This window comes from Hemitrygon akajei, chromosome 22, assembly GCF_048418815.1.
Source record: "Hemitrygon akajei chromosome 22, sHemAka1.3, whole genome shotgun sequence".
Lineage (NCBI taxonomy): Eukaryota > Metazoa > Chordata > Chondrichthyes > Myliobatiformes > Dasyatidae > Hemitrygon > Hemitrygon akajei.
The window spans coordinates 33,983,413-34,007,208 of record NC_133145.1 but is presented as its reverse complement, the minus strand read 5'-3'; the positions used below and the strand labels follow the sequence as shown (position 1 = coordinate 34,007,208).

General features: G+C 41.4%; 1 protein-coding gene across 4 annotated transcripts in view; it reads left to right on the top strand.

Moving 5' to 3' along the window:
- Positions 1–23,796, top strand: part of cfap52 (cilia and flagella associated protein 52) — an 82,465-nt gene that overhangs the window by 42,684 nt on the left and 15,985 nt on the right. For 3 of the 4 annotated variants that reach the window (XM_073025955.1, XM_073025953.1, XM_073025954.1), the window contains exons 11-12: positions 1,548–1,699; positions 17,008–17,110. In XM_073025955.1, the coding sequence (XP_072882056.1) occupies positions 1,548–1,699; positions 17,008–17,110 (255 nt within the window). Of the gene's footprint in view, positions 1–1,547; positions 1,700–17,007; positions 17,111–23,348; positions 23,636–23,796 lie in introns of those variants that run through there. The other variant, XM_073025956.1, reaches the window with a different exon arrangement.

Here is a 23,796-nt window from a genome sequence, read left to right as displayed (position 1 = left end):
AATACTGATTCCTACGTATACGCTGAGAAGAACCTATTCACTACTAGTTTTGTTTTCTGTTACTTGGCTCCCTCCTTACTTCATCCATTGTGCCACACCCTCATTAGTCGAAAGCTGTGAAGACTCTGTGACCCTATGTGAGCAAATTCAGTGAATGCATTTTGAAAAGCCTGATTTCACAAATTATACTCATAGCCTCAGGCAGCAAGTAGATAATCACACTCTATCACTTATGAAGCAACAGGTCTCCAAATTCAGACTTAACCTTATTTTCATATTTTCCATCATACATAGAATCATACATATGTATGGCTGCATAACTCACATCAACTCAATAAATCTATATATTGTTGGTTATTACTCAAATACACTGCAGAAAAGTTATTGACCTATTTCCATTTTTATTCAGGACAAGGTGGTGCACAAACAGCAACTAACTGAAAAGAATTGGTCTGTCTACATATTTTGATCTCCAAGGAAGAGTTGTTATGGCCATCTTAATGGTGCCCAGTGCTGAGTCTGTGATCTGTGAAGTTGATTGTTCGGGGATGACAGTGTCCTCACTTTCAATTTTACATCCCATCTTGGATATCCAAAAATGTAACCTGCCCTGCAGCAGAGGACCTTGTAGCCACCAACTCAATTTCTGATGCTTCGAGTAATGTAGGGGATTGATGTGTCTGGTAAAATATGGATAGGTAGCAAAATAAATCTTAACACTGAATGTCTGCAAGAGAGAGGTCTCTACTACATTGCACTGCACTCCCTCTTCCAATAACAGTTTACAGTGAGCCTGGATAATGTAGACCATTTCCCACAAGCCACATCTTGGCAAAGGCAAGCTGACAATAAAATTCCCCATCACCTTCAGTACACCAGCACACCTTTTTGAGTTAATGAAGGAAGATGAAGACCATAAACCTACAATAATTTCATGGTCTATTCAGCAGAAGTCATATATGCCCATGTCTAAGTTCTGAAGCTTGATTACCAACAGTATCTCAAAATATTGAAAAGGTACTACCAATTCTGTTTGTGCAAAATCTTCCAAATTACTGAAAAATACTAATGTCAATATCTCTCTTAAAACAACATTCCTTGTACTGAAGCCCTAGTTACATTTGGTTGGTAATGTTGAGCAGGTTATGTCTCCTGCACGCCTGACATCAGACTCCTGAAATAAGCACTCCATTCTGAGTTCTATTGTAGGAGGAGATGATCAGATGCAGAATTTAAAGACAGAGATTTAAGTTCTGAAATCTTCATTGCCTATTGAGAATGTCTGGCCTTTGATTACTTAAGAGGGCGAATGTGCATTTGGAATGGGTTTGGGAATGTTAGGGCATCAGGGGCACATAAAGGCCCTGTGTAAGTGGTGGATCGATAGATGTTTACAAATTGTACACAACCTAAGAAAGCATTAAAACTGAGACTGTTCCTGTCTTTTTAAAGTCTTCCTAAATCCCAGCAGCACCATAACATTCTCCCAAATACCAGGTGGTCAACCATTCTAGTCAAACACTTGAGAACAATCTTTTTGATTTCAGGTGCGGGTGTGGGAGATTGGTTCAAAAAGCCAAAGGCTGATTGAAGCTCTAAAGGAGCATTCATCTATGATATCATGCATTAAAGTTAAAAAAAACAATCAAGAATGTGTATCAGCGAGTTTTGATGGCACTTGTATCATCTGGGATATAACGTAAGTGGTTTAAAATTTACTTTCATGATGTAAGGAATATAAATCTGTGTCTTTACTATAATATTACATGTTTAATCAAATTATTTCCCGTTTTCAACTTTGTCTCTTTGGGTTAATCAGCCATAACTTAACATGCTGTTTTTCACTTAAAGAAGGAAGTCTTGAATTCACATTATTCTACAATCTCAAAACTGCCCAATTGATTTTTTAAATCTATTTGACTTTTTTTTAATGGATTGCAATGTTTGTAATACGGGAAATAGTGGTTGCCAATTTGGACACACAAAGACTTCTGGGATAATAACCAGGTTTAGTTGATCTAGTTTTATTTGATTCAGGGATAAGTGATGGCTGTGATAGGAGGACTAACACTAGAACTTTTCTTCAAAGTGGTGCCATGAGTCTTTTAGTTTGTATCCTGGTAGAATATCTCACAATGTAACACTTTCTCACTGGAGTTTCAGCCTGGATTATTTGCTTGTGGTTCTAAACTGAAGCTCAAGGCCCTATCAGAATAAGGAGTGCTGCCAACTGAGCCATACATAGCTTGCAAAAGTAAATGTTGGTTAATGACATGCAGAATGAAGAAATTATGGTGGAGGAAATAGCTGAGACAGTTTGCACCAATAATAAAATTCTTAATAACCTGTGTCGGGGTATCAGGTTCAGTAAGATGAAACACAGGAAGAGACATTTCAAGGGCTAGAAGACTGCAGGTCATGTAATCCTGAACAGATAAGTACATTCCCAAAAGGTGACAGGTAGAATATAAAGTGGGCAAATATGAAGTTATGCATTTTGGTAGGATGAAGTGAAAGTTTCTCCTTCCATAAAAATACATAAGTTGTCACTCCACAAGTTGCCTGCATTAGTTTTGTATGAGGCACCCCAACAGCAAGTGCAGAGTGTATACACAGAGATCAGTATTGTGCTGGAACATGTAAGGTAGCAACTTCCCCAGCTGTACCACTGTGCCAGCCTTTTGAATGTAAACCCTTCTCACTATTTAATGTACATTAAAGACATAGAAAGCCTACAGTGCAATACAGGCCCTTCGGCCCACAATGCTGTGCTGAACATGTACTTTAGAAACTACCTAGGTTTACCCATAGCCCTCTATTTTTCTAAGCACCATGTACCTATCCAGGAGTCTCTTAAAAGACCCTATCATATCTGGCTCCACCACCGTTGCTGTCAGCCCCTTCCACACACTCACCACTCTGTGTAAACAACTTACTCTTGATATCTCCTCTGTACCTTCTTCCAAGCATCTTAAAACTGTGCCCTCTCGTGTTAGCCATTTCAGTCCTGGGAAAAAGCCTCTGACTATCCACACAATACATGTTACGTGTCACACCCTGACATACACACAGCAAGTTCCTGAACAATATAAATGTATATGATGAATAAAGTTGACCCTTGATCCTTGACTATGTTATGTGATTAACTTATGGACTGTTACAGAGACAGTCAGCAACACACCCTTTGATAAGCTGCACGTACCTATGAGGTCTATACATTCAAAGACTGCATAAAGCCCAGACCAATCATATTTTATGTGTATAGTTTGCAGATTCTCTTTGAAATGGTGTGGTTACATCCACTGCTCCAATTTTCTCGCAACTCCAAAACGTGTGGAGTTAATTGGCCATTGTAAATTGTCCCTTGTGTGTAACTCAAATCATAGAGTCTGTGGGTTGGAGTAGACCTGTTATTGGGAATGTGGGATTAGTGTAAATGAGTGCAGACTCAGTGGGCTGGAGGATGTGTTCATATTCAAGTTCATTATCATTCAAGTATGCACATGTATACAGCTAAATGAGACCACATTCCTCAGAGAGTGAGGTGCAAAACACAGTAAAGTTGATTCCATTTTGAATTACTCTAAATGTATTGGCATGGTACATAAAGGTGGTTGTCTCTCGGGGTCCAAGGAAGACTAAACATTGTGCAGTCATCTGTGGATACGCATATGGCTTTAGAGGCTGAAGGCTGAAGCACACATGCAGCTGCAGGTTGACATGGAATGGCGGTTGTTAGAACAGGTGCATACACAGCTATGTGACATCGGTCTCGTTCTGCTGCAAGGCCCTGATTTCGGTCATCCTCAAATCCAGATGCAGCTTTTTTGGTCAGGGCGCGCCACGCAGCCCCGTCGGCTGCGGACTCCTCAAGTTGTCGAGGCTGGAGGTCTACCCATTTGATGTACGATTTCAGATTGTCTTTGAATCTCTTTTTGGGGCGGCCCTGATTGCAACTGCCATGCTCAAGCTCACCGTAGAGCAGCTGCCTGGTATATAAAACAGGTATGGAAAATAACTTCTGGGCCTTTTTTAAGTGATAGGAACAAATATTGGTAGTTAGAGGGAACTTTATGAGTTAAGCAAATTAGATTGAAAAATAATAGTTTGTCTTTTAGTTCAAGGGTAGAAGACAGAGGTTAGTAAGCAAGAGTGAGATGTGCTGTAATTGTAAAGATGGCTGCAGCTGAGGCTGGTTTGGTGTCCATAACAAAGGAAAGACATACAGTGCTTTCCTTAGAAATTGTGTAACACAAATTCACTGAATTGAATGTAGCTGTCTTTTAACTACTAAAAATCTAGATCAATGCCTCATCTGAAAGGGTCCCCTACTCATCACCACAACAGTAAGACTGCTAAACAGTTCTGTCATATGAAGGCCAGGAGTTGGACGTGGTTATCAGAGGCTAATTTGAGACACACGCCATTGGGAGCACTTTATAGGTAGTGGGAGCTTATCCCCACTACCACCCTGGCTCTGACAACCATTTGGAACCATGATGGCCAGGGTCATTGAAAAAGGCTGCACCTCTGACTCCTTCCTAGTAGCTAATGGTGTCAAATAGATCTGTGTCCTCGCAGCCTACTGCTTGCCACGATGCTGTTCTCTGCTCCCTCACAGACTGATGCAGGAATAACAATTTGCTATATGTCTAATGGATGCTTCTTGGATCTGCAATGCCTCAAGGCCAAGACCAAAGTGCTGGAAGCAATAGTATAAGCTTTCCTCTTTGCAGCTGACAGTGCCCTTGCCATGCACAGTGAAAAGGACCTGCAGGAACTCGCTGACTACCTTACTGTGGCAGCAAGATAATTTGATATAAACATCAGCATGCAGAAGACAGAATTTCTACTTTAGCCCACACCCCATGCCAACCCTACAGAACCACGAATTGAGATTGAAGGCACACTTCTCAACAATGTTAACGCCTTCACCTACCTGAGAAGTTGCCTCACCTTCTGCAGTCTAGATTGAGTGGTCTCAAACAGACTTGCAAAAACTGAGGCATCCTTTGGCAAGCTATGAACACGTGTGTGGGAAGAATGTGGCATCCGGATGAAGACCAAGATAGCAGCCTACAGAGCAGTCGTCCTGAATTCTCTGCTGTATAGCTGTGAAACATGGACCCCATACTGTAGGCACATCAAGATGCTTGACCAGTTCCACCTGCGATGCCTTTGCAAGATCACAGGCATCTCGTGGCAAGACAGAGACACCACCGCAGAAGTGCTACAACAGTCCGAGAGCCCTTTCTCAGAGACACTGATCGTGAGGGCTCATCTTTGATAGGTTGGACATGTGGTCTGGATGGAAGACCTTGCAAAGATGGTAGCTTTTCCAAATTGGCACATGGCACCAGAAAGCAGGGAGACTCCACAAAGCGCTATAAAGACTGTGTGAAAGTTTCCTTGATAGCATGCAATATCCTTGTGACTGGTTGGAAGGCCTTGGCCAAAGACCACAATGTCTGGCACCTGGCAGCCTACAAAGGCACCAGCACATTCGAAGAGCAGCGGCTGAAGGACCTTGATCAAAAGTGCCCTGACCGCAAGGAGAGATGACCCATTCCCAACGGACTTCCAAGAAGAAGGCTGCTAAAATGTAGCTCAGATAACATGCTGAAATTTCTGGAGTGGACCTAACTTCTAAGCATTTCTGATTGAAGCTTGCTAACACAATTTCCAGTGTTCCATGAAAACTTACAAATGACTCCTACGGTTTTTCTGGATTTCCCATTTTCATCCCTTGTTTACTCTGCTGCAATCCAATAATTTCATATTGGGGATTTCAATCCAGCTCTCTTGAAGAAATGCCTGCCCAATTACCATCAGCACATAACCTGTAGCACCAGGGATCCCAACACTCTAGACCACTGTGATGCTACAATGAGAAATGCCTACTATTCCATACCCAGACCACACTTCAGGAAATCTGATCACTTGGCTATCCTCTTACTTGCACGCAGGCAGTGGCTAAAGAACAAGGCTCCATTGTGTCACTTGTGTCAGATATGGCCCAAATGCGGAGTGAGAGACACTGAAGCGGAATGACATTTCACAGACTTTAATGTGAGCAGTTTTAAAGGGAAAATAAAATAATAAACACTAGGCCAAATAGGGCCTTGAATGGAAAATGAAGCCTACAATGCGGCTGAAAAAAAAACTAAGAATAAAATTAATACTGTTGGTCTTCAGAGTCAGTTGACTCAACAGTCCAATTTCTCAGGCAAAGCCGAATGCAAACAGGCAGCAAAACATTACTGTGCTGTGTCCACGTCTTGACAAATACTACGACGGAATGAATGGAATTAAATACTATTACAATGAAATAATAATTAGCTGACACGTGCATATTTACGAGCGCAGTTCCTCTATCTGCTGCACTACCAAATCTGTGGTTGTGACAGGGCCCTCCTCTCTAGGCACAGCCCCTGAGGTGCCACAGACCTATGTCTGCTGGAAGTCCTGGGTGAGGGACTTGTCTAAGATGTCCCTCAGAGATGCTAGTAGATAAGTGCCATGGTGTGCACTGCCAATATTGGAGCCAAAGACTTCCATGTAGAGACAACCACAAGAGCTTTTACAGAGATAGCTTGACCAAGTGACACCATGAGAGAAATCATTCTCATAATGAGGACCCTCCAATTGGAGTTAATCGGGCATCTGCTTCAACAATAAAACTAACACAGAATCCCTGAGCCTGTCAAAATAAACTTAAACAGCATGCACCAGGAAACCGTATTACAAAGCGAGTCGCTCAAGAAAAACACAAGGAACTCTTAAACCATTAATAACTGTTGTTAAGCAACAATTAACCAATTCAGGTGACCTAAGAACCTCAGAGCCCAGTGCTCTGATGCCCTGCACAGGCCTGAAGTCACTACATGACCTCTCCCACCCCCCCCCCCCCCCATAGCTGGTACCTGATGGCCCAGGAAGACCCTGAAAACTCGCGATCCCGGGATGACTCGAGAAACCTGGGGAATTTGAGAGGGAGGCATGGGGAACTCGAGAGGCAGGGAGACTTGGCAATCCAGAGAGACTGAGACCTGGGAAACCCAACAGACTGAGAGACCAGGGAACCTCAAGTGAGATCAAGAAATCTAGAGTGGGACCGAGAGGGATGCTTGGGAGTCCTTGAGATGGGGAGGACATTGAAAAACTGTAAACACATTGAATAAGTCTTGGAAATGACCGGAAAAGAAAACCCTGGGAACATAGAGAAAAGTCCTTGGGAAACCTTGAAACCATGAAACTTGAAACCTAGAGAAGGAACCTTTTCAAATCTCACTCAGTGTTTTATCTTTCACAATTTTTCCAGAGGCAATTAGGATATACTCTCAATTTTAAGATCAAGACAGCATAGACAAGTTTCTTCCATTGCTAAGCTAGCTGGTTCTCTGTAGATCTGTTTCATTTGCTACAGGAAAGTTCAATTTTCCCAGTGTGTACCATGACTTTCATCAAGAGGTTAAAAATACTCTTGATAGGGTTACTTTACTTGTGTATTTGCACACTCCAGCCAGGGATCAGCTTTTGGACTAGGGCTCTTCCAGAATTTACACTATTGACTTGAATGATGATTTGCTGAATCAATTGAAAAGCTTGCTTGAAGCGCTCATTTGTTATGCAGATCTGAGTCACGGGACCACAATGCTGGGAACCTGGGTACTTGTGACTTGAAAAGCTTGGAATGGATACTGGAGAAACACAATGTAGAATAGAGAAGCTTGGTATGTAGATTCGGGACTCTCGGAATGTAGAGTCAGGACGTGCACTGAGAATAGAAAGCCCCCTCTCTTCAAGCCACCAATGTCAAAATGTCACTGTTCAAACTTTGCTGGGTCTATTACTTGGCAAGATCCTTCTGTCACGCTGGAGACAAAAACAAGAGTTCATACATAGGAATTCCAATGGAACATTGTTGCCTCGACAAATCAGTCTGACCAATGAATCTCATGGTCAAGGTCAGCTGCTCTCTCTTCACTGAGTCCACCTTTGCGTGGTCGAGACTTTCTGTCACCAAGTTCGGATATGGCCCAAGTGCAGTGTGAGAGACACTGAAGCGGGTTGACATTTCACAGACTTTAATGCGAACAGTGTTAAAAGGAAAAGAAAACAATAAACAGTAGGCCAAACAGGGCCGTTAACTAGCTCTCGAATGGAAAACGAAGCCTACAATGCAGCTGAAAAGAACAACTAAGGATAAAACAAATACTGTTAGTCTTCAGAGTCATTTGACTCGACAGTCCAATTTCTCAGGCAAGGCCAAATGCAAAACAGGCAGCAAAGTGTTACTGTGCTGTGTCCAAGTCTCAACGAATACTACGATGGAATGAATGAAGTTAAATACTATCACAATGAAATACTAATTAGCTGACGCGTGCATATTCATGAGTGTAATTGCCGTATCTGTTGCGCTGATGAATCTGTGGTTGTGACACTATGATTAGTACAACAAAAAGGTGATCATCAGAGACAGAGGAGCAACTATGGGATTGCTTTGAGTTGGTGGACTGGGCCATGTTTAAGGAGTCATCTGTGGATCTAAATGAATACACCACGGTTGTCACAGACTTCATAAAAACAGTCATAGATGAGTGTGTCCCCACAAAATCATTCAGAGTCTCCCCCAACTAGAAGTCCTGGATGAACCATGAAATCCGCAATCTACTGAGGGGCAGATCAGAGGAATTCAAGTCTGGTGACCAAGTAAGTTACACGAGGTCCATGTACAACCTCGGGAAAGCCATCTCATGGGCAAAATGACAATTCCAGACTAAACTTGAATCAATGAAGGATCTTCGACAGCAGTGGCAGAGCTTGAATGTGAAATCAAGTGACATGTAACAACAGGGCTTTGCTTCCAGATGAGCTCAATGTCTTCTATGCTTGCTTTGGCCATTAAAACATGGAGGAACTATCAGGAACTCCCACAGCTTCTGATGATTGTGTTATTTCATTTTCTGATGCTGAAATCACAGAGCATCCTTCAGAAGGGTGCGCTCACAGAAGGCATCCTTCTCAGATAGGATATTTGGCTGAGTACAAAAGGCCTGTGCTAATCAACTGGCTGGAGTGTTCACTGAGAAACTCTTGCTTCAGCAGTCTGTGGCAGCTACCCACTTCAAGCAGGCTTTAATTATATCAGTGCCTAAGAAGAACATGATAACCTGCCTCAATGACTGTTGTCTGGTAGCAGCTGCATACACTACAGTGATGAAGTGTTTTGAGAGGTTGGTGATGAAATATATCAACTTCTGCTTGAGAAATTACTTGGATCACTCCAATTTGCTTAGCAGCACAACAGGTCCACAGCAGATGCCATCTCATTGACTCTTCACTCAACCCTGGAACATCTAGACAGCAAAAATTAATACATTAGGATGCTCTTTATTGAGTACTGCGCAGCATTGAATATTACTATTCCATCAAAACTTCTCGATAAGCTTCAGGACCTTGGCCTCAATTCCTTCTTATGCATTGGATCCTTGACTTTCTCACTTGCAGTCAGTTCAGATTGGCAGCAAGTTCTCTGCAATCTCCATCAGCACAGGTACACTTCAAGGGTGTTTGCTTAGCCTTCTGCGCTACTCACTTTACTCTTATAACTGCGTGGCTAGCTAAGCACATATTTAAGTTTGCTGCTGACCCTACTGTTGTAGATCAAATCAGATGTGGTGACAGATTGAACTGTGGCCTATCATTGAACAGGAGTGTGAAAAGAAGTGACTTAACACAGTCTGTGATTGAAGATTAAAAAAGCAGCGCTTCACAACAGTTTTCAGAGCTTGAACTGTGGCCTATCAGTGAGAGATTATAAGGCTAGCAGGAAGGAGCTTAAGAATGAAATTAGGAGAGCCAGCATGGCCATGAGAAGGCCTCGGTGAGCAGGGTTAAAGAAAACCCCAAGGCATTCTACAAGTATGTGAAGAACAAGAGGATAAAACGTAAGAGAATAGGACCGATCAAGTGTGACAGTGGAAAAGTGTGTATAGAGCCAGTTGAAATAACTGAGGTACTTAATGAATACTTTGCTTCAGTATTCACTAAGGAAAAGGATCTTGGCAATTGTAGGGATGACTTACAATGGACTGAAAAGCTTGAGCGTATAAACATTAAGAAAGAGGATGTGCTGGAGCTTTTGGAAAGCATCAAGTTGGATAAGACTCTGAGACCGGACGAGATGTACTCCAGGCTACTGTGGGAGGTGACGGAGGAGATTGCTGAGCCTCTGGAAATGATCTTTGCATTATCAATGGGGATGGGGGAGGTTCTGAAGAATTGGAGAATTGCAGATGTTGTTATTCAAGAAAGAGAGTAGAGATAGCCCAGGAAATTATAGTCCAGTGATTCTTACTTCAGTGGTTGGTAAGTTGATGGAAAAGATCCTGAGAGGCAGGATTTATGAACATTTGGAGAGGCATAATATGATTAGAAATAGTCAGCATGCCTTTGTGAAAGGCAGGTTGTGCCTCACTAGCCTGATTGAATTTTTTGAGGATGTGACTAAACACATTGATGAAGGTAGAGCAGTAGATGTAGTGTGTATGGATTTCAAAAAGGCTTCTGACAAGGTACCCCATGCAAGGCTTATTGAGAAAGTAAGGAGGCATGAAATCCAAGGGGACTTTGCTTTGTGAATCCAGAATTGGCTAGCCCACAGAAGGTAAAGAGTGGTTGTAGACGGGTCATATTCTGCCTGGAGGTCGGTGACCATGGTGTGCCTCAGGGATCTGTTGTGGGACCCCTTTTCTTCTAGATTTTTATAAATGATCTGGATGAGGAAGTGGAGGGTTGGATTAGTAAATTTGCTGATGACACAAAGGTTGGAGGTGTTGTGGATAGTGTGGAGGGCTGTTAGGGGTTACAGCTGGACATCGATAGGATGCAAAACTGGGCTAAGTGGCAGATGAAGTTCAACCCAAATAAGTGTGAGGTGGTTCATTTTGGTAGGTCATATAATTTGGCAGAATATAGTATTAATGGTAAGACTCTTGGCAGTGTGGAGGATCAGAATTATCTTGGGGTCCGAGTCCTTAGGACACTCAAAGCTACTGCGCAAGTTGACTCTGTGGTTAAGAAAGCATACAGTGCATTGGCCTTCATCAATGGTGGGATTGAGTTTAAGAACAAAGAGGTAATGTTACAGCTGTATAGGACCCTGGTCAGAGTCCACTTGGAGTACTGTGCTCAGTTCTGGACACCTCACTACAGGAAGTATGTGGAAACCGTAGAAAGGCGCAGAGAAGATTTACAAGGATGTTGCCTGGATTGGGGAGCATACCTTATGAGAATAGGTTCAGTGAACTTGGCCTTTTCTCCTTGGAGCGACGGAGGATGAGAAGTGTCCTGATAGAGGTGTATAAGATGATGAGAGGCATTGATCATGTGGATAGTCAGAGGCTTTTTCCCAGGGCTGAAATAGCTATCATGAGAGGGCATAGTTTTAAGGTTCTAGGAAGCAAGTACAGAGGAGATGTCAGGGGTAAGTTTTTTACACAAAGAGTGGTGAGTGCGTGGAATGGGCTGCTGATGATGGTCATGGAGGCGGATATGATAGGGTCTTGGATAGGTACATGGAGCTTAGAGGGCTATGGGTAACCCTAGTTAATTTCTAAAGTAAGTACATGTTTGGCACAGCATTGTGGACTGAAAGGCCTTTATTGTGCTGTAGTTTTTCAATGTTTCTATAACACTGAGGAATTTAAAATTGCTGACCCTCTCCACCTCTGATCCCCAGATGAGGACTTGCTGTTAGATCTCTGGCTTTATCCTCCTGAAGTCAAGATCACCTCTTTGGTCTTGCTCACATTGAGTAGGAGATGGTTGTTGTTGTGGCACCACTCAGCCAGATTTTCCGAAGACCATAAAATTTAGGAGCAGAATTAAATCATGTGGCTCATCAAATCTGTTCTACCATTTCATTATGGCTGATCCTTTTCCCTCTCAGCCCCAACCCCCTGCCTTCTCCCTGTAACTCTTCATGCGCTGACTAATCTTTCAACCTCTTCCTTAAATATACCCAATAACTTTACCTCGACAGCTGCCCATGGCAATGAATTCTACAGATTCTCTACTCCCTGGCTAAAGAAATTCCTTCTCATCTCCATTCTAAATGGATGTCCCTCTATTCTGAGGCTGGGTTTTCTGGTCTTACACTCCCCTACCATGGGAAACGTTCTTTCCACATCCATTCTATTGAGGCCTTTCAACATGAAATAGCTTTCAAATGAGAACCCCTCATTCTTCTGAATTCCAGTGAGTAAAGGACCAGAGCTATAAAACGCTTCAAATATGATAAGCCTTTGGATCCCAGAATAATTTTTGTGAACCTTCTTTGAACTCTCTCCGATGTCAGCACATCCTTTCTTAGATAAGGAGCCCAAAACTGCTCACAATACTCCAAGTGAGGCCTCAACATGGTCTTAAAAGCCTCAGGCTACATTCTAGTCCTCTTGACATGAATGCTAACATCGCATTTGCCTTCCTCACCACCAACTCAACCTGCAAATTAACATTTAGGGAATCCTACACTGGGACTCCCAAGTATCTTCACATTTCAGATTTTTGAAATTTCTCTCCATTTAGAAAATAGTCTTTTGTGCAATTAAGTCTTTCCTAACAAGGGTATCACACTGCTTGGCACATGAGACTTGCAACAGTAAAAATCTTAGGTGCTGCTTCCTCCTTCATGGTGGTTGTAGGAGTTGATTCTAAGACTGCAGGAAGTGATTCTGACTCTTCTGTACACCTTTCTTCTCATTCCTTTGTCTTCTAGTTTGTGCATCTTGATCTTGCGGAGGTGCATTTAGTTCACCAGAAAATTCTCTTATTTATCTTTCTATTGCTTCGTTTACAGGCTGATCTCTCCTCTTGGTTTCCACATTCATAACACCTTCTGCTGAATCCTCTGTTTTTCCATCTGCACTGACTCCTTTCTTTTTAGTCTTCCATTCATCCAGCTGGGCTTTGGTCTTTGCATCTACTTTTACAAGCAGCTTTTTTCTCCTATTTGAAGTTCATGCAAGAAACTAATGCATGCAGAATAGATTCTGATTATTTATACTCACAAAACCTGAAAGCTTGCAACTTTCCTAAAGTTCCTTGATCTCTCTTCCAGCCTAAAAGCAAGCCACATTTTGCAATTAACTACCTGATTAACATATCAGAAGCTTTCTCAGATTTGTTGTCTGCAAAAACTGTTGTAGTCAGAGTACTGTTTTAGTCATTTTCACAATCTCTCAGAGTAGCATGGTCCTTCCTTGGTCCAGTATGCTTTCCAACCAAAGGCACAGAATTTGGCATCAACACCTGTTTGCCCTCTGTTGGACCACGGTTTATGGTGTACAGCTTGGAGACAGTTTTGGCAGCATACAATACCATTCTTAATTCCCCACAATGCTGGCCCTCCTGTTTTTTTTACCACATACAAGCCCAATGTGGTTTGGTGGTTGTTGTATTTCACCATTAAGAATGTCATTTCCACAGGAGTTACCTTTTTTTCCAGTATATGCTCTTAGTTGGATATCTGCAGGCTTCAGTTTAGTATCTCTGAAATGCCACTCAAGCTCATTTCTGGAATGACGGTAACAACTGAGCTCGTCTCTAATTTCATTTTAATTGCCGTTCGCTTCTGGCAAAAGCCGTATTGCTTGTCTGTTATTAATTTTCACACAGTAAATCTCAAGCCTACGCTGTCCTGCACCACTCCCATCTTTATCAAATCTTTTCATCAACAGCATGCGGATTATTGCTCTTTTCAAACTGCAACTTGACTTTTATCTTTTTCTCTTCTCTGTACAGTCCATTTATTTTGGCTACCCAACATGTTCTTTGTGCATGTCCTACTTTGTTGTATTTTCTGCAAATTTTGCCTTTAAATTTGCATTGGTCTGGTGTATGCGAGCCCCTTCCACAATGGTAAAACAATTTGTTCGGCCAGGTTGACCTTTGTCTAGATGCTGCAATTTTCATTGCCAACTGCAACTCTATTGCATCTGTGCACAGTTTCCATTGATACAGCAATTTCAAATGCTCTTTTAAATGTGAGGTGCTTCAGTTAGGAGCCATTTTTGAATGCTTTCTTGTAAGAGTCTACAAATTAAATAATTTCTTGGTGTATCATCAAGCCCATTACCGAACTGACAAATGCTTAGACAATCTCTTCAATTGAGCCACATATGGTGAAATGGACATGTCTTCTTTTTGATTCTGATTTTGAAACCTAAAGTGTTGTGCAATCAATAACGGCATCAGTTCTAAATGTCACTGCATTACTTTGACAATATCATCACATTTTATTTCTGCTGGTTTTTTTGGAGCAATCAGCCTTTGAAGCAAATTGTATGCCTTTAAACCCAATGCACTCACCAAAATTGGCACTTGTTTCTCACTGGCTGTTCCATTTGCTTCAAAATATTTTTCAGTATACATGAGCCAGTTATCTCTTGTGGAATCAGACATGCCAATCTTAATGATGTAGCTAAGCATTTCTGCTTTTTTAATGATTATTATCACTTAGTACCCATTCCTTATGAACCCTGAATTCATTCGTTTACTGCCTTTTTTAAAAACTTGAAATGTACTGTCTGTCTCACTGTGCTTCAACAGGTCGATAGCCATCTCAGGTTCATGTTTAAAATACCTCAGCACTACTGTTATGTTTTGTAACTTCAAAACATTAAACTAATTCAGTGGAAGACATGGGAGTCCAAAATCTGAGTCTACCTTTGTGTTTACTTTAAACAAGACATGCGTGTATCATGTGGTAACTTGTTGTATGCAATTCATATCTTTATACATAAAATCCATAATTATTTATACTGTGGCAACCCACTTTCTGCACATGCGAACCGGCTCACAAATAGCCAGCGCGCGGGGAGTGACTTTGGTAATGCACCTCTGACGTCATTTCCGCCCGGAGAGGGCGGACGCTGGGGATTAAATGCCAGCGCCGCGATGTTTGAATAAACTAGTCTCGAAACGACTTACCAACTGCGTGTCGTCTCTAGCTCTGTATGTAGTACATCGCTACAATACAAACAAGAATACTTAATCAAATAATATATATACAAGATTAGTCAAATACTACTGAAATATTAAATGCACAACACAATGATGCTCCAATTTTTTACATGAGCAAATTAGATGAGTTGGTAAGGTCATATACAGTATTGCCTTATTACAAAGTATAGAAATTACAAAGGGGATGAATACTTTCTCAGCTCCATGATTTTGATTTTTAAATTTTAGTAAATTGTTGACAGGTTTTTGGAATTTTTCTTTTGATTTGACATGATGCACAAAGCTTTGTAGATTAGCTCAAAAAATCCTACTTCAATATATTTTAAATTTAGAAAATGAGACAGTAAAATGTGGAAATAATTGTGGGGACTGAATACTTTTTCAAGGCACTATATTGCTTATTTATTACTACTATTATTTCTTCTTTCTTTTTGTATTGGCATTGTTTGTTGTCTTTCATTGATTCTATTATGGTTATTGGAGTTATTAAGTATGCATACAAGAAAATAAATTTTAGGGTTGTAGATGGTGATAAATATGTATTTTTTTCTCTTGAACTTACTTTGAACTTGAACTTTGCTGATCGTGGCTAGCTTTCCATTAAAGTAGAAAAAAGATCTAAGTGAGTCACTTTTCTCTGAGCATAACTTCTACATTTTTAAAACACTTCGCATTTTTACTTAAATATTACAAACAAGTTGTTGCCCCCATATTATAATAATGTGGGAAATGCACAAAAGGATGTGTTCACCTTTGCATACCAGCAGATGGCAATAGTGACCATCTAATGTGAAATGTACCGCTAAATAATTCCTCTCTCAATGTTGCAATCCAAGGCTAAGCTGCAGGTATTATTTTTTGCAGAATAATAATTTTTTAATATTATGATTCAGCAGGTAAACTCATATCCTTGCATGAAATTGATATATGAGGTTGAATAATATTCCAGATTCAAACTGTGGTGCATTTCTTGATTTCAGTTGAAGCAAGAATTCTTATAGAAATGAAAAAAACAGATTATGTTGAAATTCCTGAGCAGGTGAGGCAGTGTTAATGTTTCAGGATGCTTACCTTTCAGTAACACTGACATGAAATTTCATTGACCTGCAGTGTGAACTCTTCCATACAGCTGCTGTTGGATCATTCACTACCATTATTTGCAACATTTTCTGTTTTATGTCAGGTTTCCAGTATCCATAGCATTTTGTTTTTATACAGTAATGCTGTAATTAGCCTATTTATACCAGGAGGTATAAAAGCAAAATTAAATATCATCATTCTGACTCAACAATAGTGATTGTTAATTCGAGGACACCATAGTGCAGGGGTGTCAAACTCATTTTAGGTCACGGGCCGGATTGAGCAAAATGCAGCTTCATGCGGGTCGGATCAGTCGGACGCGTGCGAACGCAGCTTTCGTTGCCTCCATTTTTTCAGCCTGCTCTCATGTGTCTCAGTCTCTGCTATAACTACAAAGTGTTTCACTTTACAAATTCCGTTTCTTATGAAGAAGACTGCCGAGCAAGACTGCCAAATAAACACTAAAAACCCTGAAAACCTGGTACCTGAATAAACTCAGCATTAGCCATATCATACGCCATAGGCACTTCGATTACTGGGGCCAGCTTTAATAGTAATTAGATATTATCTCGCGGGCCAAAGATAATTCCACCGCAGGCCGGATTTGGCCTGCGGGCCTTGAGTTTGACATATATGCCATAGTGGAAAGCTTGCCAAGAAATCCTGAGTGAAAGGATTGAGATCAGAATGTGCTCTAATGAAAACAGCTTGCTAACACTCAATGCCTAGACTCAAGTGGATTGTGGTATTAACCATATTCCTGAACTATGTAGCTTTGTTAAGAAAAGGAACAAAACATTGAGAGGGTGAAGGGAGGTAAAAAGAATTTCTTTTTAACTGAGCTTTAACACTGTAAAAAATGTATTTTGTATTTTTAAATAATATATTTATTTTTACCAGGCGGTATGCAAGAAATCAAATGATTTTGGCAAACACCCTTTTCAAATGTGTCTGTTATCATCCTGATGAATATCAGATAATAACCAGTGGAAAAGACAGAAAGGTAAGATCGTTACTTCTGGAGTAAGAAAGATTTCTCATTAATAAAATGACTATTTTAATGTGAGATTGTGATATATTTTAATACCAATATAAACTAAAAATGTTGCATTAAATAAACAGTCAATATTTTTCAAATGCTTTTTCATTGTATTATGAATTTTATTTTACTAAAGAAAACTTTAACAAAGCAAAATTTAATGAGAAGGTAGAGGATTGGGAAGCTTTTAAAAACCTACAGAGAGCAACTAAAAGAATCATTAGAAGGGAAAAGATGAAATATGAAAACAAGCTAGCAAACAATATCAAAGCAGATAGTAAAAGCTTCAGGTCATTGGGTGTCTAAGGCAGAGATAGGTTCTTGATTGGACAAGGCATCAAAGGCTTATGGGAAGAAGGCTGGGAATGGGGTTGAGGAGAGAAAATAGGATCAGCCATGATTGAATGGCAGAGTAGACTCGATGGGCCAAATAGCCTAATTCTGCTTCTAAATCTTATGAACTTAAGGTCCCAAGTTTCAGGGACGGTTATATGTTCATCTTTGACCTTCCCTTCTTTCCGTTCTTCCGTTACTTGAAGACAGTGAGTTTTTCTTTATGCAGAATTAGTCTGGTCCATGCTGTTTACCCTCTAATATCTCCATTTATGTATAAAGTTTGATAATGAGTATTATACAGTATTCCTCCTGTATGTGGCTATACCATACTTTTCATCCAAACAATGGAAGGAAGCAGTATAATACAAGACATAAGGTGAATGCACTTAGTCCTTTTGCTAAGGTTGTAGCATCAAGAACTATAGCGCATAGGTTTAAGGTGAGAGAAGAAAGATTTAATAGGAAATTGAAGGGCAATTTTATTGCACAAAGGGCGACATTTATTTGACCATAAGACATAGGAGCAGAGTTAAGCCAATTGTCCTCTCAAGTTTGCTCTGCCATTCAATCATGGCTGAATTATTTTCTTTCTCAGCCCTATTTTCCTGTTTTGTCCCTGTGACTTTATGTCTTTATTAATCAACAAACTATAAATCTCCATTTCAAATATACCCATTTTCTTAGCCTCCAGACCTGTCTTGTGGCAATGTACTCCACAGGTTCACCACCCTCTGGCTAAAGAAACTTCTTCTCATCTCATTTCTAAAGGGACATTCTTCTATTGTGAATCTGTGTCTTCTGGTCCTAAACTCTCACTATGGGAAACATCCTCTCCATGTCAACTCTATCTAGGCCTTTCAATATTTGAAATATTTCAATGAGATCACCTCTTACTCTTATAAACACCATCGAGTACAGACCCAGAGCAATCAAATACTCCTAGTACATTAACTGTTTCATTCCCATGGTCAGCGAAGGAGAAGTATGTCGACTGTTCCAGCGACTTAAGACCCGAAAATCTCCAGGCCCAGATGGGGTCTCCCTCTCCTGTCTACGAGCCTGTGCTGATCAGCTGGCTCCCATCTTCACTCAGCTCTTTAACAGATCTCTGGAGCTGTGTGAGGTTCCGACTTGCTTCAAGCGCTCTACCATCATCCCGGTCCCCAAGAAACCCACCATCACAGGACTGAACGACTACAGACCTGGCGCACTGACATCTGTAGTCATGAAATCCTTTGAACGCTTGGTGTTGAAACACCTGAAGACCCTCACCAGCAGCCTGCTGGATCCCCTGCAGTTTGCCTACCGGGCAAATAGGTCAGTAGACGATGCAGTCAACCTGGGACTGCACTATATCCTGCAACATCTGGATCGTCCTGGGACCTATGCTCGGATGCTGTTTGTGGATTTCAGTTCAGCGTTTAACACCATCGTCCCTCATACCCTCTGCTCCAAATTGTCTCACCTTACTGTGCCACCTGACCTCTGTGATTGGATTTACAGCTTCCTGACCAACAGAAGTCAGCAGGTAAGGATGGGACAGGTCACCTTGGATATTCGAATCACCAACACCGGCGCCCCCCAGGGGTGTGTCCTCTCTCCACTGCTGTTCTCCCTCTACACCAATGACTGCACCTCCTCCAACCCCTATGTGAAGCTTTTGAAGTTTGCAGACGACACTACCGTCATCGGACTCATCCAGAATAGTGATGAGTCTGCATATCGACAGCAGGTGGACCAACTGGCGCTCTGGTGCAGTCGGAACAATCTGGAGCTGAACACGCTCAAGACAAAAGAGATGATAGTGGATTTCAGGAGACATCCCCCCACTATGTCTCCCCTCACAGTCCTCAGCAGCCCTGTGTCCACCGTGGAGAACTTCAGGTTCCTGGGAACCACCATCTCTCAGGATCTGAAGTGGGAGCAGAACATCAGCTCCATCCTGAAGAAGGCCCAGCAGCGGATGTATTTCCTGCGGCTCTTGAGGAAATACGGTCTGCCTCAGGAATTGCTGCTGCAGTTCTACACTGCAGTCCTGTGCACTTCCATCATTGTGTGGTTTTGCAGCCGCCACCAAGCAGGATAGAACCAGACTACAGCGCACAGTGAGGACTGCCGAGCGCATCATTGGAGCCTCCCTGCCCTCTATTGTGGACCTGTACTCTTCCAGGTTGAAGAAGAGGGCAGGGAACATCATAAAGGACTCCTCCCATCCTGCGCACTGACTGTTTGATCTGCTTCCGTCTGGTAGGCACTTCAGATCCCTCCAGACTAAGACTAATAGGCACTGGAGAAGTTTTTTCCCTACTGCGGTCACTTTGCTGAACAGTTAACTGCCGGTTAACTGTCAGCTAACTATTACTTGGATAGCACTACCTGTATGTATAATCTATATTTTCATTTATATTTATCATTATTATTGTTATGAGCAGAGAGACAACATCTGCCGGAAGTAAATTCCTTGTATGTGCATAGGTACTTGGCAAATAAAGTCTGATTCTGATTCTGATTCTTGTAAACCTCCTCTGGATCAGCTCCAATGCTAGTACATCCTTCCTCAGATTTGAGTCCAAACCTACTCCCGGTACTCTAAACGTGGTCTGACCAACATCTTATTAAGTCTCAACATTCCATCCTTGCTTTTATGTTCCAGTCCTCTTGAAATGAATCCTAACATTGCACTTGCTGTCCCTACTACCAGCTCAACCTGCAAGTTAACCTGGAGGGAATCCTGCATTCAGACTTCCTAGGCCCTTTGCTATTCCAATTTCCGAATTTTCTCTCCGTTTAAAAATAGTCTATGACTTTATTCCTAGTACTAAAGTACGTGATCATACACTTCTCTGCACTGTATTCTATTGGTACCATCATTCTTCCAACGTTACCTGCCCCTCCACTTATCTTTGTACCATTTATAGGCTTGGCCACAAAGCCATCAATTTTGTCATCTAGATCATTAACAGGAACACTACAAGCCATCGGCAACCAACCAGAAAATGCTCCCTTATTTCCACACTTTGCCTCCTGCCAGTCAACCAATCTACTTTCCGTGCTAGTATCTTTCCTGTAATACTATGGGCTGTTATCTTGTTAAGCAGCCTCTTTTGCTGCACCTTATCAAACACCCTCTGAAAATCCAAGGAAACAACATCCACTGACTCTCCTTTGTCTATCCTGCCTGTTATTTTCTCAAAGAATTCCAACAAATTTGTCAGGAAAGATTTCCCCTTCAGGAAACAAAGTTCTGCCTATATGCCCCCAAGTTCAGGACTCTAACATCTTGCTGACTAGCCTATAATTTCCTTTATTCTGCCTCACTCCCTTCTTAAAAAGTGGAGTGACACTTTTTGCAATTCCAGAATCTAGTGATTCTTAAAATGTCACCAATAATTCCTCCTGTCAGAACCCTGGTGTGTAGTTCATCTGCCCCAGGAGGAAAATACCTTCGGACCTTTCCGTTCCCTGAGCACATTCTCCTTTGTAATAGTGAGTACACGCACTCGTGCTTCTTGATTCTCTCAATTTTTGCCATGTTGCTGGTGTCTCCACAATGAAGATTAACACAAAATACCTAATCAGTTTGTCTGGCATTTCTTTGTTCCCATCACCACCTCTCCAATGTTGTTTTCCAATAGCCTGGTGCCCATTCTTGCCTCCCTATATTTCTGAAAAATCTTCTCGTGTTCTTTTTTATATTATTAGCTAACTTACTTTCATATATCTTTTCTCTCCTTATGGCTTTTTTAGTTGCCTCTGTTGGATTTTAAAAGCTTCCCAATCCTCTAGCTTCCCACTATTTTTTGCTATGCTGTAAGCCCTCTCTTTTGTTTTTATATTTTCTTTGACTTCCTTTCTCAACCACAGTTGCTCATCCTGTCTTCTTCTTCTTCTTCTGCTTCTTCTTCTTTGGGATGAACCAATCCTGCATCTTCTGATTTACTCCCAGAATTTCCAGCCATTGTTACTCTACTATCATCCCTGCTAATATCCCTTTCTAATCAACGTTGGCCAGCTCCTCTCTCATGCCTCTGTAGTTCCATTTACTCAACTGTGTTACCAATACATCCAATTTTAGCTTCTCCCTCTCAAACTGGAGGGTGAATGCTTATATGTTATGATCACTAACTCCTTAAGAATTCATTTACCTTATGCTTCCAAATCAAATCAGGTTCACAGCACAGCCTCAAGTCCAGATTTGCCTTTTCTCTAGTGGGAACAACCACTTTGTTCTAAAAAGCAGTCTCATAGACATTCTACAAATTCAACCTTGGAGTTTCCTAACTCTATCCACAAGGAGTCTAAATTTTCTGATTCTACATCACTTCTTTCTAGGGATGTGCTTTCATTTTTTACCCATGGAGCCACCCCAATCTTGCTGCCTAACTGGCTGTCTTTTTGATAGGGTGTTTATGCTTCAATGTTTAGCTCCCAGCTGTGATCTTCTTTCAGCTATGACTCTGTGATGTCCCCAGTGTCATACCTGCCAATTTCTAGCTGCACTTTAAGTTCATCTACCTTTTTTCTGTATACTGTGTGCATTCAAGTATAATATCTTTATTCCTGTATTTACCACCCTTCTTTTCAAATTTGTCTCCTGAATTTAAATTCTATCCCTTTCAAAACTTTCTGTCTTATTCTTTATTCTGGAGATTTCAATAACTTCTCCTGCACTCTACTTACCTTTTACTTTATTCAAACTTTTCCAAGGTATTGAACTCCCCCTTCCAATCCCACTATTTAGTTTAAAATCCTATCCACAAGCCTAGTTATGCAATTCACCAGAACACTTGGGTTCAGGTGGAGCCTGGACCGACCGTACAGCTCCCTCTTTCCTCAATATTGTGTCAATGCCCATGAATTCAAACCCACTTCTTCTATACCAGTCATTGAACCAAACATTTAACTCTCTGATCTTATTAACCCTGTGCCAATTTGTGTGTGACTCAGGTAACAATCCAAAGATCATCACCTTTATTGGTTCTGCGTTTTAATTTAGTCTCATGCTGCTCAAATTCCCTTAGCAAAACTTAAATACAAAAGATTCTGCAGATGCTGGAAATCCTGAGTAATACACACAAAAAGCTGGAAAACTCATCAAGTCAGGCAGCATCCAAGGAGAGTAATTAACATTTTCAGGCCGAGACCCTTCATTAGAACTGGAAAGGTAGAAGAAGCCAAAATAAGAAGTTGGGTGTAGGGGAAGCTGACAGTGAAACCAGATGGAGAGGAAAGTAGGTGAGTGGGGGAGGGGGAGATGAAGTGAGAAGCTGATGGATGGAAAAGGTAAAGGGCTGAAGAAGAAGGAATCTGCTTTGAGAGAGATGGAGGGGAGAATGAACTATAGGAGAAAGTGAAGGAGGAGGGGCACCAGAGGGAGGTGTTAGGCAAGTGAGGAGAAGAGAAAGAGTAAGAGAGAATGATAAATGGAAAAGAGAGAAAGGGGAAGGGGGGGAAATTACCAGAAGTTGGGGAAATCGATGTTCATGGCATCAGGTTGAAGGCTACCCAGGTGTTACTCTTCCAACCTGAGAGTGGCCTCACTATGGCAGCAGAGGAAGCCATGAACCAACATGTCAAAGTGAGAAGGGGTGTGGAATTAAAATGGTTGACAAATGGGAATTTCTACCTGTTATGGGCAGAGTGAACATGTTTTGCAAAACCTCTTTCTTGTTCTTACCCATGTGGACCACAGCAATTGTATCTTTCTCCTACCTCTCCATATTCCTCTGGAGGTCAAAAGAGGTGCTTCAAACATGGACACCAGTCAGGCAATAGAGCTTTTAGGACTCTTGATCTGTGTGAAAGCAAATTGTTTCTCTTCCCCTATGCTATCCCAATTGTAATTACATTTCTTTCCCCTCTCTAGGATGGCCACAGTTTGATTATTCATCCTTTTCAATAGCCCCTATTCCCATCTAGACAAGAAGCAAGGATCTCAAGCCTGTTGGACATGCTGAAGGGCTGAAGCTCCTCTATATCTCACCACATTCTTTATTCACAGTCACTTGCTGTTGTCCTGTCACATGCTCTTGTCCTGACCACAGATTAACTTTGAAATAGTTAAACTTATTTCAAAAGAGGTGCGAAAGCAAGTACGAAGACAGCTAGAATAACAGTCTTTAAAAGACCATTGAACATGTATATGGATAGGAATGGTTCAGAGGGATGGGCCAAATGTGGGCAAATGGATTCAGCATATATGAGAACCTTGGTCAGCATGAGCAAGTTGGGCTGAAAGGCTTATTTTCATGATGTGTAATTCTATAACTAAAAAGCTCTAACGTATGCTCTGCTGAAATCAGATTACTCTATCA